This window comes from Podarcis liolepis (genome assembly GCF_965112155.1).
Source record: "Podarcis liolepis genome assembly, chromosome: 6".
NCBI lineage: Eukaryota > Metazoa > Chordata > Lepidosauria > Squamata > Lacertidae > Podarcis > Podarcis liolepis.
Genome location: NC_139559.1, coordinates 21,502,281 through 21,515,298, shown reverse-complemented (window position 1 = coordinate 21,515,298; position 13,018 = coordinate 21,502,281). Strand labels below are relative to the sequence as shown.

Genomic DNA, 13,018 nt, shown 5'->3' with positions numbered 1-13,018 from the left:
AGCAATTACAAATCAGGTACGCAAAAGACAAGAAGCGTTTTTTTGTTTTGTTTTAAATCAATATTGTATAGTGGTACCTCGGGTTAAGTACTTAATTCATTCTGGAGGTCTGTTCTTATCCTGAAACTGTTCTTAACCTGAAGCACCACTTTAGCTAATGGGGCCTCCTGCTGCTGCCGCACCGCCAGAGCCCGATTTCTGTTCTTATCCTGAAGCAAAGTTCTTAACCTGAAGCACTATTCTGGGTTAGTGGAGTGTGTAACCGGAAGCGTATGTAACCCAAGGTACCACTGTATTGCTGAAGTGGTTGATATTTGCAGATGTTCATGTACTTTTAAATTACCGTATTTTTTGCTCTATAAGACTCACTTTTTCCCTCCTAAAAAGTAAGGGGAAATGTGTGTGCGTCTTATGGAGCGAATGCAGGCTGGGCAGTTATCCCAGAAGCCAGAACAGCAAGAGGTATAGCTGCTTTCACTGCACAGCGATCCCTCTTGCTGTTCTGGCTTCTGAGATTCAGAATATTTTTTTCTTGTTTTCCTCCTCCAAAAACTAGGTGCGTCTTGTGGTCTGGTGCGTCCTATAGTGCGAAAAATACAGTATATTTCTATAGTATATGGATTATCAGCCAGACAACAAAAGTGGGTTTTGCAAGTCCTTATGGTTGCTAAGAGACTTATACTACCATCCATTATGCAATGATCTGAGGACCTCACCGCCCTGGCTACATTTGAAATATATATTTCATATAGTTATCAGGTTTTGTGTGGTTACTTATCTAGACATCTGGAAAGCTTAACTTGCATGTTTAACTTCAGGCATATGTACTGGTGACCGTGTGTGTGTGTGTTTTATTAATAGTATTCCTTACAGATTGCTTATTTTACTTTATTATTTTATTGTCTTCAGTTCTTTTTAATTCTCCTTCCTTTGTAAAATTAGCAAACAAAAATTAAACGATCTTTAAAAAGATAAAATGAACACAACAAAATTAAGGCGGAAGAGCCTTGAGGTCACCTTTTAAAATATTTTATATATATATATATATATATATATATATATATTTTCTCTTCATTCTACTACTTCCAATTTATCCCTTTATTTGTGCGCGGGGCTGGGGTCTGTATGTTTGTTGTGCGATATGATTCCATGTTATTATCTGTAAGAGAGACATAATCAACTTAATTTTGACCATCAAAAGGACAACTGCAACTCATCCCTCCTTCCCCATGGTTCCACACAGTGCATCAGCTGACTCAGCAAACACACACTGCACACAGCCCTACTCTGACTGTAGACAATGGAATTGCATCAGTAGTAGACTCCACCCTTATCTTTACGAGACTTATATCCCATGATGGCAAACACTGGATAGTGAGAGCATGGTGTAGTAGTTAAGAGTGCTGGATGCAGGTAACTTATTTAACATATGCTTACAGGACTTTGGAGAGGAGGTGGGAGGGCTCTAGGACCCTGCCAGAGCCTTTGCACTGCGTTCCCAAGTCAGGTAAGCAGTGGGCCCAGCTCCAGATGTTCCTGGCTTTGTGCATTTTTGCATATGTGTGTGGATCCCTGGGACATAGCCCTGCATATTTGTGAGTTACCCGTATCCAAAAATAAGCATGCACAAAGTGAATATACACGTCACGTGCAATGTCAGGTATACCTGACTTTCAGCTTAAACAACTCCAGAACACCTGGTTACTAAGGAACAATAGAGCAAAGGACTTTTATTTAATTGTCGATATTGGCAGTTTTCTTACCTCTCCCCCCCAATTAGGAACTGTTTGATGATCCTTTGTACTCGGACCCTTTTTGCAATAGTTTATTCATAGGCTGGAAGTTTGACTGTTATAGCTCAGGTATGGATCTACTGTAGATGAAATTCTGCACCGATGTAGGCAAAAGTGAAACCCATTGCACTGTATCAATTACTGTTAATCAAAGCTCTTACTGTTAATCAAACCTCTCTGGCTCTTACCAAGTTCTACATCCTGATCATCAGTGAGGACAAGGATGATGTTTGGACGGATATTCCTGCGGTCCCTTTGAAACCTTCCCTTCAGACGCTGATTTAGCAGGAAAGCTGAACTGTCACCCAGCAAGGATAAGAGAGTCATTGCTAATAATCCCACGGCGATGCTACGCTGTGCCATATTGCACCAATTTTGAAGAACATGCAAATAAAGGTGAAGGGATGTTGTCTATTTCTTCTTCAAAGGCAGATCTAAGAGCAGGACAAAAAAGAGAGAGAAAGCAGGTGAGTATGGATGTGGTGAAAGTCTCAACAGAATATATAAATCATTGCTTCAAATGCAAAAAAAACCAACAACACATTAAGAGTTAGTTCCTTCTTTTAAGGATGAAAACTTTAAAAGGCCTATAAATAACCCCACACCATCTGCACCCTAACCACACCACTTGTATCTGCTAGAACGCAGGGCCAATTAACATTGATCAAGTGGTAGGAAAAGAGCTTTCTGTAAAAAGGCAGTGGACACCCATGAAAAAGTAATTGTCTACAGTAATTTCCCAGCATGTGCCCTCTAGAATGTCCTCTGTTTTGAAGGCATGCATCTCCCCCTTCATGCTTTAGCTGATCATTGTAATGGAACAACTGTGCAGTACACAGCAAACACAATGCAGAGTTCACCAGTTAAACAAAAAAAAAAGCCTTCAGTATTTTCCCCCCTACACATCCATGCACACACACACACACACACACACACACACACACACACAACAATATTTTTTTAAATATAAAAACAGATCCACACATTTAGTCATATCTAAGAAGCAGAAAAATAACCTGAAATGTTGAATGGGGTTTATAAGCAAGTCCAGAGCAAGAATTAAGACCCTCATGGTTTACACAACAGCCAAGTCTCTTATTTCCCGCATCAGTATATTATAAAATTGTCTATACTCAAGTTAATCCCGTGACTTTACAGGGAACACCAGCCTCATGCTCAACTCCACCCTGGTGGAATGAAAGCATGCCTACTTACACCACAACTAGATTTGTTTCCATGTGTCCCGAAAAATACAAATTATTTAGGAAAGCATTGCAAACACAATTTGGAACAATTCTGTGGGCGGGTGTTTCATGCTATGTCACCCAAGATCTGGGTTGTTTTCACAGGGCAATGGGTCCATTTTGAAAGGAGGAGACAAAACACAGAGGTCTCATGCCAAAAACAAAATAAACACAAGCACACACACTAACTGCCAAAGACAGTTATTTACTGTGCAAAGAAGCATGCTTGTTATAACTTTTCTCAGAGGTTCTTAATTCCATTCCACTCCATAATGTGTATGCACTCTCTTTCAGTTCCCCCAGGCCTCTCTGCCACCACATTTCCTAGTTATTCACCTTTTCTCTTTGCACCCCATGGCAGCTGCTTCTTTCCCCCCATTCGTGTCACCCTTTACTACACTTGTCTGCAACTCAGTCTCACCTTTATGCCCTTTGTTCTTTCCTGGCCCAACAAGTATCCTTTTATCTTTCTCTCCCCACTACCCTCTCTCTTGGGGGGGGGGGGCGGCGGCAAGAGGTGAATAGCAGAGCACATGCTTTACATGTAGAAGGTCCCATGTCCCTAGCCTATCCAGGGTGGGCTTTGAAACACCCCAAAAGAACTACTGCTGCCAGTCAATGCAGAATAGACAGTACTGAGCTTGATGGACCTATTATCTGATTCAGTGTAAGGTTGTGCCCTATATTCTGTTTCTCTCCCCTTCAGTCATTTTGCATTGCATTTTAACCCACAGCTTCAAAGGATGCTTTCTTATTTCTGAACTCTTTTTTTGTTGTTGTTCCTAATATGGAAACCGATCCAAGGAAATCAATTAGTTGCTTAAACTCATGCTAAGGTTTGTTTAATCAAGTGGCACTCCTAAAAATTACAGAAGCAGCCGGAAGGCTGATGATGGGTGGGGAATTCACCTGCTCAGCTTGGTTGGGTTATATACCCTGCCCTATAAGGTCAATCAAGGAGAATCTACGGGCTTATAATCATATGCAAATAGAAAGCATTTCAGGATGCAGGAGTAAAAACCACAGCAGCCTTAATGGAACAGGAAATGCTCCATTCTACCTCTTCCAAATGCATTATAGTGGAAACTGGAAACCATTGTTTTTGCCTCCAAGCCACAGTACTAATTTTGGGCTACAATTAAAAACTCTGATGCATATTGTCCCCCATCAATATACGAATGTTTATATACATGGTGGTTGCTTTTTACTATCAAGCACAAGCTTGGCTGAGACATATGTATGAGAGAAGTTGCTGTAAAGAATGGGAAGGCAGGGTTTCACTTCCTGCAAGATGGATCCGTCCTTTCCCATTTCCTTTAGTAACCCAGTTCCTGGATGAGGCATGAGAAAGAGAGATGAGTTTAGGGCCAGATAAAAAGCAGGGCAGTCCAAATTAAAGGAAGGTGTCATAGAACAATTGCAAGGGTCCAGACTGGGTGTGTGCATGTGCTGATTTGACCCTAGCCTATCACTATCCCACAGCCTTTTAAGCCAGCCCACAAAGGTTACTAGTGTATCAAAAACTACTAGCCGGCAGGGATGTGGGGGCAGAAGATGGGATAGGGAACTGGGTCCTTATTGCAGCAGTCCACTGCATTTCTATGCTGGTGCAGAGGAGAGGGCTTATCTGCTTGGTTGCCATGGTGAGCAGAGAGGAGGGATGGAGCCTTCATCCCTCTTTCCTCCATCTGCTCCCTTGCATGCATGTCATTAAGAAAATAAGAAGAGACTGTTGGATCAGGTCAATGGTCTACCTAGTCCAGTATCCTGTTCTCACAGTGGCCAACCAGATGGCTCTTCTGGGAAGCCCACAAGCCAGACCTGAGAACAGCAACAGTCTCCCCACTTGTGATTCCCAGCAACTGGCATTCAGAGGCAAACTGCCTCCAATGGATGTAGATCATAGCCTTTTCCTGCATGGATTTGTCTAACCCTCTTTGAAAGCCATTCTTTTTGCCTAAGGCTACCAGGCTAGTGCTCAGATACAAAGTCCTGTTTTGGCTGTGGTGGAGAAGCATTACAAATCAGAAAGGGCAATCTAACCGTTCTCTCACGGCTTATAGCCAACATAATCTCACAATAATAGACGGGATCCTTCTATAATAGACTGAGGAATTAAATGTTTTAAGAACGCCTGTGTGTTATAGTTTTGCACACATATTCCTGGAGCAGAGGGTGCACTGAATCACAGCAGAAAGGATCAAGTTGCTTTAGGGTGAGCACAGAGATGATGGTGCAGCCCTAGCAATCGTGCATAAAAATTGGAAGACTTCCCGAATCACTAGCGTAGATAGCTTTAAATGGGGACCACACAGCTTCATGGATGATGAATCTACCAATAGTCTTGATAGCTAAATTCTGACAACAGGTTATAGAGACGAGCAATAATATCTGCACCTTGCTTGCAAGCTTTGGGAGAAATTGTAGCTTAGTGGAAGAGCATAAACTTTGTGTGCAGAAGGCCCCAGGCTCAATCCCAAGTAACTCCAGATACTTGAAAGCCAAAAGCTGAACTAGATGGATCTCACGCGTGCCACTGCCCTCTGGGGCAAAATTGGTGGCAGTGTGCAAGGGGGCTTTTTCTGGGGCAGCGCCCCATAGGTAGAACTCTTATGCCTCAAGAAGTTCGGTTGACTTTGTTTCTATTTGCATTCTGCCAGCCTTTGAAGACATTTCTTCTTAAACAACCTTTTGATCCTGCTGTTGCTTAACCTTATCTATTGTTAGCTCTGGCTTTCTGTGCTCTTGATGCCTTTTGGGCGTTTTGATGCTGCTTTTAGTCTTGCTTTGTTTTGCTGATGGTTCTAATGATGAGTTGCTCCTGTTTTTATTTTTGTGGTTGTATATAAACAGCAACTCCTTTCTGGAGCAGAAATGGGGAATACAAGCTGTTCTATAAATAAAAGACAGCTTGGATATGATCCAAAGCAAATTCATTCTTATGGAGGTTCGCTTATTACTTTTAGCAGTTCTCATGCTTTAAGACTTAGGCGAATGCAATCATTATAATTCGTAGTCATCTGACCTAGAGGATTTTTCTTATTATAATGGAAGGTAAAATTATAAAGAAGCTGCACTGGGCATATCAAGTTCCAATTGTTTCATCAGTTCAAGGAATCAATGAGTCAATTTTTGATAAAATTCCTTGCACACTGCCTTTATAAAGGTTGACAACAAGATCTAATGGGATGGGAATCAATTAAAAGTGACACAAGGGGAATTGTTTTTTTTCTGAAGACCAGAAGTGGCTGAGCAGAAGGGGGGAAAACCCTAGCACAGCAATCTTTGCTTTGTGAAATTAAGTTAGCATTATGTTCATAAAGCAATAACAACAAGCTCTCACCTTTTCTTGGTAGGTCATTTCTAAGTAAATATATCTGCACATCTTTGCTACAGATTCCTTTTGCACTGAAAAGCCTTGATTAAAAGGGTCCTGAAGCTGTGACAAAGCTATTGGTCTGAGAAATTATGATCAAGTTTTCTTACACCTGCAGCAGTAACAGCAGAACTGAATTGCAATAGTGAAATGGGAGCTGCTTATCTCTTAACCACAGTGAACAAGGAGAGGCTTACTTCTGAGTAAACAGGCATACGATTCTGCTGCCATGTCTTTCTGGCATGAGCACATAGGAAGGACCTGTGATGTGACAGGGCAGTAAGAGAAACATCACTTACCTTGAGCAGGTTCCCTTGGGGGGGGGTTTGATAATTCAATGACACCAGTGTCTATACAACCTTAGATTTAATTTAAGGGGTGATGGTAGAACAGTAGTTCAATGTTAATGAAAAATAAAATTGCTAGAGCGTGGCTAAATTCAGAAGGGGGTGGGGGAGAGCTTCTGGTCTCATTGTGCCACACCAGCTGTTTTCACAAGAACATTACAAGAACAGCGAGTACAACTGCACCCCATCCCAGGTAGTGCACTTGACGGCTGCTTCTGATTTATTTATTTTTACTGTTTAACATCACCTCTAGCTTTCCTGTAACTGAAAGACATCACAAGGAAGGAACGTTGCTGCATTCAGGCTGCTATCTTAAATAATAAGCCCCCATCTGCACCAACATAGTGTTGTGGGTGCTAGGGTTTGTAGGTGCCAGATTGCTCTAAATTCCTGATAGGTCTTAGAATTTAATGCATGCTTGGAATGTTAAAATGGGCTACCAGACATGGGTAAAGGTAATGGGCCGTCAGCAAAGTCAGAGAGAGGGGACGCTGTTCCAGACGGAAAATGGGAAAGGTCCCTCCCTCAACTCAGTTAGTTTGAAAGACAAAAGAGAGTTTTGAGGTAGAATTTTAGAGCTGAGTTTAAGATGAGGTTTTGGCAGTGATGTTGGAGGCTGTAAAAGGCTGAATCAGAGGGTAAGAGAGCCATGGCTGATTTCTGTTTTGATCCAAGGCTGCAGGTATGAGAGAAACAAGACCCTTTTTGGGTGTTAATGCTGTGAGGGCCCTCCATTGTGGGCTCTGATTGTCTATATGTGTAAATAAACCTTATATCATCAAGACACCACAGTATCCACTGTGCTTCATTTCCAAAAGCAAACCCAGATGGCCTGGAAACGCCTGGAATCTCAAAGAATGCTCAGATTGGGATGGCAGGTACCACTGGTGTTAAAAGTAGGATTTGTGTTTCCTGGAGGAAACCCCTGTGGACATGGTGTGCCTGAATTCATGATGGAGGGAGGAAAGGCATTCATGGAGCATTTCAAGTTGATGCTCCAGCAGCAACTCCAGCAACAGATGGAATGGTAAAGCCAGATGTTTGCAAAATAACCCTGCAGCGAGGCCAACTGTTTGAGCAGTGGATGGAGCAGCAGAACCAGTTGTTCAATGAAATGAAGCAGCTGCAAGCAGAGTGCAGGAGAAGTCTGCATGGAGAGAAAAGTGTGGCTCCATGTGATGTGAGAACCTTGCCTGATGAGATGCCACAAGGGGTTAAAAGTGACCCAGGAGCTGAGCTGAATAGCACCTAAAACAGGCGTTGACAAAAAAATTTAGCTGCAGGCCGGTCCACTGTCCCTCAGACCTTGTGGCGGGCTGTAGAAGCGGCACCAGGAGGGGGGAGCTGGAAGAAAAGGCGAGGGGGGCAAGTAGTCCTCCTCCCCAGCCCCAGCGCTTACCTTCTCAGGGGCTGCCGCCACCACTGCTTATTGTGGGTAGGCAGTGGGAGCTCGTCCGCTCCACTCTCTGGCTCACAGGAGCACCAGGGTGGTGGTGGGGGCAGCAGGAAGATGAGCTGCGCAAAAGGGCTGGCTCCAGATAGGGGCTGCTTAAAATGACGCTCAGCCAGCTCCCTTCCTCCTCTAGGCAGGGTGGGGAGAAGCTAGGAGGAGGGAGGGAGGAGGCGCTGCCGCCGTGGTGTATGTGAGGGAGAGGGGGGGAATGGAATTGTGCAGGGGGGGGGGAATGGTGCCACCCGAACGAACAGAATCCCCATGCCAATCCACGGACAGTCCGCAGGCCGGATCCTGAAGGCAATTGGGCCTGATCCGGCCCGCGGACCTTAGTAACCCCTTACCTAAAAGGAAAGAGAGAGATCCAGAGTGTGGATGGGCAGCTGAGCGGCTTCGACTGTGAAGAGATGCAATCTGTAGCTGAAGGCGGGGGGGGGGAGGGGTGCTCTGAATGGAGTAGAGGAGCTGCCGCTAATTGACTTCTCTACTCCCTGCGAGCCTGCTGTGGAAAAGGAGGAATTGGAGGTGCCTGTGAGCATATAAGAGCTGCTGTTGATTGATTTCTCTGCTCCCTGGGAGCCTGCTGTGGAAAAGGGGGAGCAGAAAGAAGTGGAAGAGAAGCCAGCACCTGCAGGCGGGAAAGATGGTGTTTTCCTGTGTGGAGAACACACAGGAGCAGCTTGAGGCTTGTGTGCCTCCACAAGAGAAGGAAAGCTGGCTCCTGGTAAATTGAGCAAGATAAAAAAAACAACAACAACCCAACCACCCACACAATGATTTTGCCCCTTGGGTGTCCCAAGATGATCTTGTGGCATGTCAACCAGTCCCTATAATGGGTGCAGTACTTAAAAGCAGGTTCCAGCAGCCAGGATCAGCCAGGGTTCTGTGGGTTTGGGAGGCAAGAGACATTGGGAGAACTACAAGCTATGAAGCACTCCAGAGACATTGGATGTACTGGTAACTGGAGAGGGGAATTCCTGGCCTCCAGCCTAGACTGCAAAATATTTCAGTGGCTGCCAACACATCATACCCAGGTATTAAGAGCACCTGGGCAACAGCGAGGATTGAACCAGCAGCTATAACCCTACTGAATGGTTCAAGCTCAAATGGACAGGGTTTGTGGTCCTCTGCACTTCAAGAGAAGGCCAACAGCTGGGAGATATGAGGTTTGGGTACACACCTATGTTTCCCGATCTTCACAGTGACTTGATTGTAAGTTACTAGCCAGCTGATTTGCACTGTATACTGGAAAGGGAGCAAAAGTTACCACCTCTGCAACATGCCAGATAAGGACTCCATGGCAAGTCTATGGCTATGTGTTCTCCCTCCCTCACATTCCCCCAAAACCAGAATAAGAGGTTGGTATCCTCTCCCGTTTAATGAATGTAGCCTTATTATTGTTTCACTTTTCTCCCAGTAGGTACTCAACACCTCAGACTTTATGTATGTGGATACAGCCTTTGACGCAGTCCTTAAGGGCAATTCCAGGTAGCAGTTTTCCATTTCCATTTGACAATTCAGAATGTATATTAGCACTCCAAGGAAACACAACATGTTGGCCTCAAAATGTTTTCATCTGGCACCTGGCGAGGTGCTGGAAAACACAATTAGATGAGGCTAGTTTTCACAAAACATACCAGCAGTTTCCTGTGCTGTTCAACCAGAGATTAGGGCTAAACTAAGCAAGAAAAGCTTTTCTGGGTGGCAGGAAGTATTCATTAATTTATTTAAGTCACTTATACTCTGCCTTTAGCACCCTACTAGGCTCTCAGAAGAGCTTACCAAAGTATCACATGGCCTGTTTTGTCCTGTTGCTGTCAAGAAGATCCCTTATTGCTCTGTTGGCCTTATCCTAATTCTTTTTCTTTTTCTTTAAATCCTAGCCTTGAATCCTTCATGTCCCATGTTCAGAACTTGCTCCAGGCTTGAGTCTCAGGAGCCTGTCACATATGGCCCGGCAGGAGACTGACAATTTTTTCAAATATGCACTGTGACGAGAGTACTGAAAACAGCAGAGAATTTCCTCTTTGAAAATGCTTTCTGGACTTTCCCAATGAGTCATGGCTGCTTGAGAAGTATTGCCTGCATGCATATCACTTCTGTTATGGAATTTGATTGGACACCATCCAATAAGACTTTACAGACAACACATATCTATGCTATGGCAAGCAAAAAGTTACCGTGTCAGGTTCATGGAGTTCGTTGGCACTATTTCTTATTGAGAAGTGATACCCACCTAGGGAATTTAGGGTATAAATCAACCTTTTTCTTTATAGAATTTGCAACTGAGTGCATCTGTATGATTAATATACCCTTGAGTACAAAGAGGAATTACTTTCTCTTTTAGCTCTCAAGTAGCTGGCTGCTTCTTTGAATGACATTTCTTACCAACCACTGCGTTAAAGTTTCAGCCTCTGCATCATTGTTGTCTTTGACCACACTTCTTTCCCCCTCAAACATTTCCTGGGAAGCAGGTTTGTCCTGATTATTCTTCCAAACAAAATATTGAGTCCCCATTATGTTATGCAACCCCAGTTGCCAGATCATTTTTCTTCCTTCAACCCATCATCACTATCGTACTTTGCTGTACACTTTTGCTGCATTTAAAATTAAATTGTGAGCTTGTTGAGACAGCTCTCATGGTTTTGATAAAATGCCTGTCTGTAGAATTTCTTGTTCGAGACCAAGAGAAGCAAACATAGGTATTACTCAAATGATTTTAACTTACAGTTTCTTATGTGTATTTACAGCTGTTAAATTACAGTTATTTGCGAAAGCATAAAGCAGCATGCTTGCTTTCAAACATATTTTACCAAAATAATTACTTTTCTGCTTACCTTCCCTACACAGATGTTTAAACTATTTTCACACATTACATCACTGTCATTATCAAAATAAGTACTCTCTAAGTATCCTTTACAACCAACTAAAAGCCTGCAATCAAAATGTGTTTTGCAAAATGTGTTTTGGTTGTAATAACTAGGCAAGAAAACTTAGGGTGGTTTTTTTTAATGAAATAACCTATTTGCTCCTGAAATATGTGTTTGAATTTGACAGAGGCAGGCAGCTGTCAACTCCTTGTTGGTTGTAAAATCTAATTAGCAGTTTCAAACCTCTCATAAACATGACACTGGAAGATGTTTCCACATTCAGAGTGGTCAAGATGTCATTCTAGAGCTGCAGTACTATTCAGCACAGAATTATATAGTACAGATTCCCCCCCCCCATGTATTATTGAATTGACAAAAACAGCGGCATGTCAAGTCAGAAGACCATGGGCTAATTCACACTACTAAACTGGCATGCTGAGAATGTGAGCCATCCTAAGATTTACAGATGAAGGGTGGTATATATTTTTTAATGATAGTAGTAGTAGTAGTAGTAGTAGTAGTAATAATAATAATAATAATAATAATAATAATAATAATAATAATGTGAACTGAGCAGATCTATACTGCCCTTGGCAAGTGGCAACATGGTTGCATAATTGCTCCATTATATGTTAAACTAGCCTACTCAATTCACATTTATTGTGTCAAAGTCTGACCTGTTTCTGGTATACCAATTGACAATGACCATCACCAGCCTTGTAGGAGTTGCCCTGTGATGTGTGCAGAGGTGGAAATGCACAAGAATCAACTACAGACAATGAAACTTTGGCAAGACAGAGGCAGTTGAAAAGCCTAATTCACAATAGACTATGACTATTTCTTATGCATGCCATGTAGTCCTAGAGTCAGCACAAACAGCAGCATCAGTGCAACTGTATGGCATGGTTAAATGTGGTTTATGCCGCAAGCTGGACATCATTATGCAGGAACTGTGTGACAATGCCAAGTTCAGCATTTACCCACTTGAACCACATTCTCAATTTGATTCCATAAACTAGGGAAGGAGAACTTGTGAACCTCCAAGAGTTGCTGGACTCCAACTCCCATTATCCCTCATCATTAGCCATGCTGATGAAAGCTGGTGGGAATTGGAGTCCCACAACATTGGGTGTGTGTGTTTCACAGGCTCCCCATGTCTGCTGTGAACGCTGGTTGTTTCTCTGAATTTTCATTGTATTTCTCAATTGGCCATTACATAGAAAGAAGCCAAGGAAATACCCAAAGAGAATGAATAGCAACTTCTCTTCACATTTAATATAGTGCAGTAACTGAACAGAATGCTCAGCATCCTGTGGCCTGAAGGTTTCCACAGACCAGGCTTATATTGTCCAAGGGAAAACAATAATCTGCTCCATTTTATGAGAATAAAGCAAGACCCACAGCCTCTTGCAAATTAAGGATACAAGCTTGATTATCCCCACTTAACATACAAGTCCCATTGGGAGGCAGAATGGACTGAGCCCAGTCTGAAAGTTGCTGTAATGTAGTAAAGATGGGTGGTTTGGGAACCTATGGCCTCTTTCTGGAAAGAGTTTTATGCAGAGTGAAACAGCACCATAGGCTTGAACTAGATGCAATTATTTGTCCAGCTCACAAAAGAAAAGGAAAACAGAAAACAGCTAGAACACATCTGTGTTCAGATGACAAATCCTAGGCCAAAAGGCTCAAGAAATGGGATACATGAAGTGTGTGTGTGTGTGTGTGTGTGTGTGTGTGTGTGTGTGTAGGGTGGGGTAAGATAAGGAGAACAATTGAAGGCCGAGGGCCTTCTGGCGGTTCCCTCACTGCGAGAAGCCAAGTTACAGGGAACCAGGCAGAGGGCCTTCTCGGTAGTGGCACCCGCCCTGTGGAATGCCCTCCCACCAGATGTCAAAGAGAAAAATAACTACCAAACTTTTAGAAGACATCTAAAGG

The 13,018-nt window shown here is 43.1% G+C and overlaps 1 protein-coding gene across 7 annotated transcripts in view; it reads right to left on the bottom strand.

Moving 5' to 3' along the window:
• Positions 1–13,018, bottom strand: part of SULF2 (sulfatase 2) — a 273,848-nt gene that overhangs the window by 80,460 nt on the left and 180,370 nt on the right. For all 7 annotated transcript variants that reach the window (XM_083508022.1, XM_083508024.1, XM_083508021.1 and 4 more), the window contains one exon: positions 1,982–2,227. In XM_083508022.1, coding sequence (XP_083364148.1) covers positions 1,982–2,156 — 175 coding nt within the window. In that variant the 5' untranslated portion in view covers positions 2,157–2,227. The remainder of the gene's footprint in view (positions 1–1,981; positions 2,228–13,018) is intronic.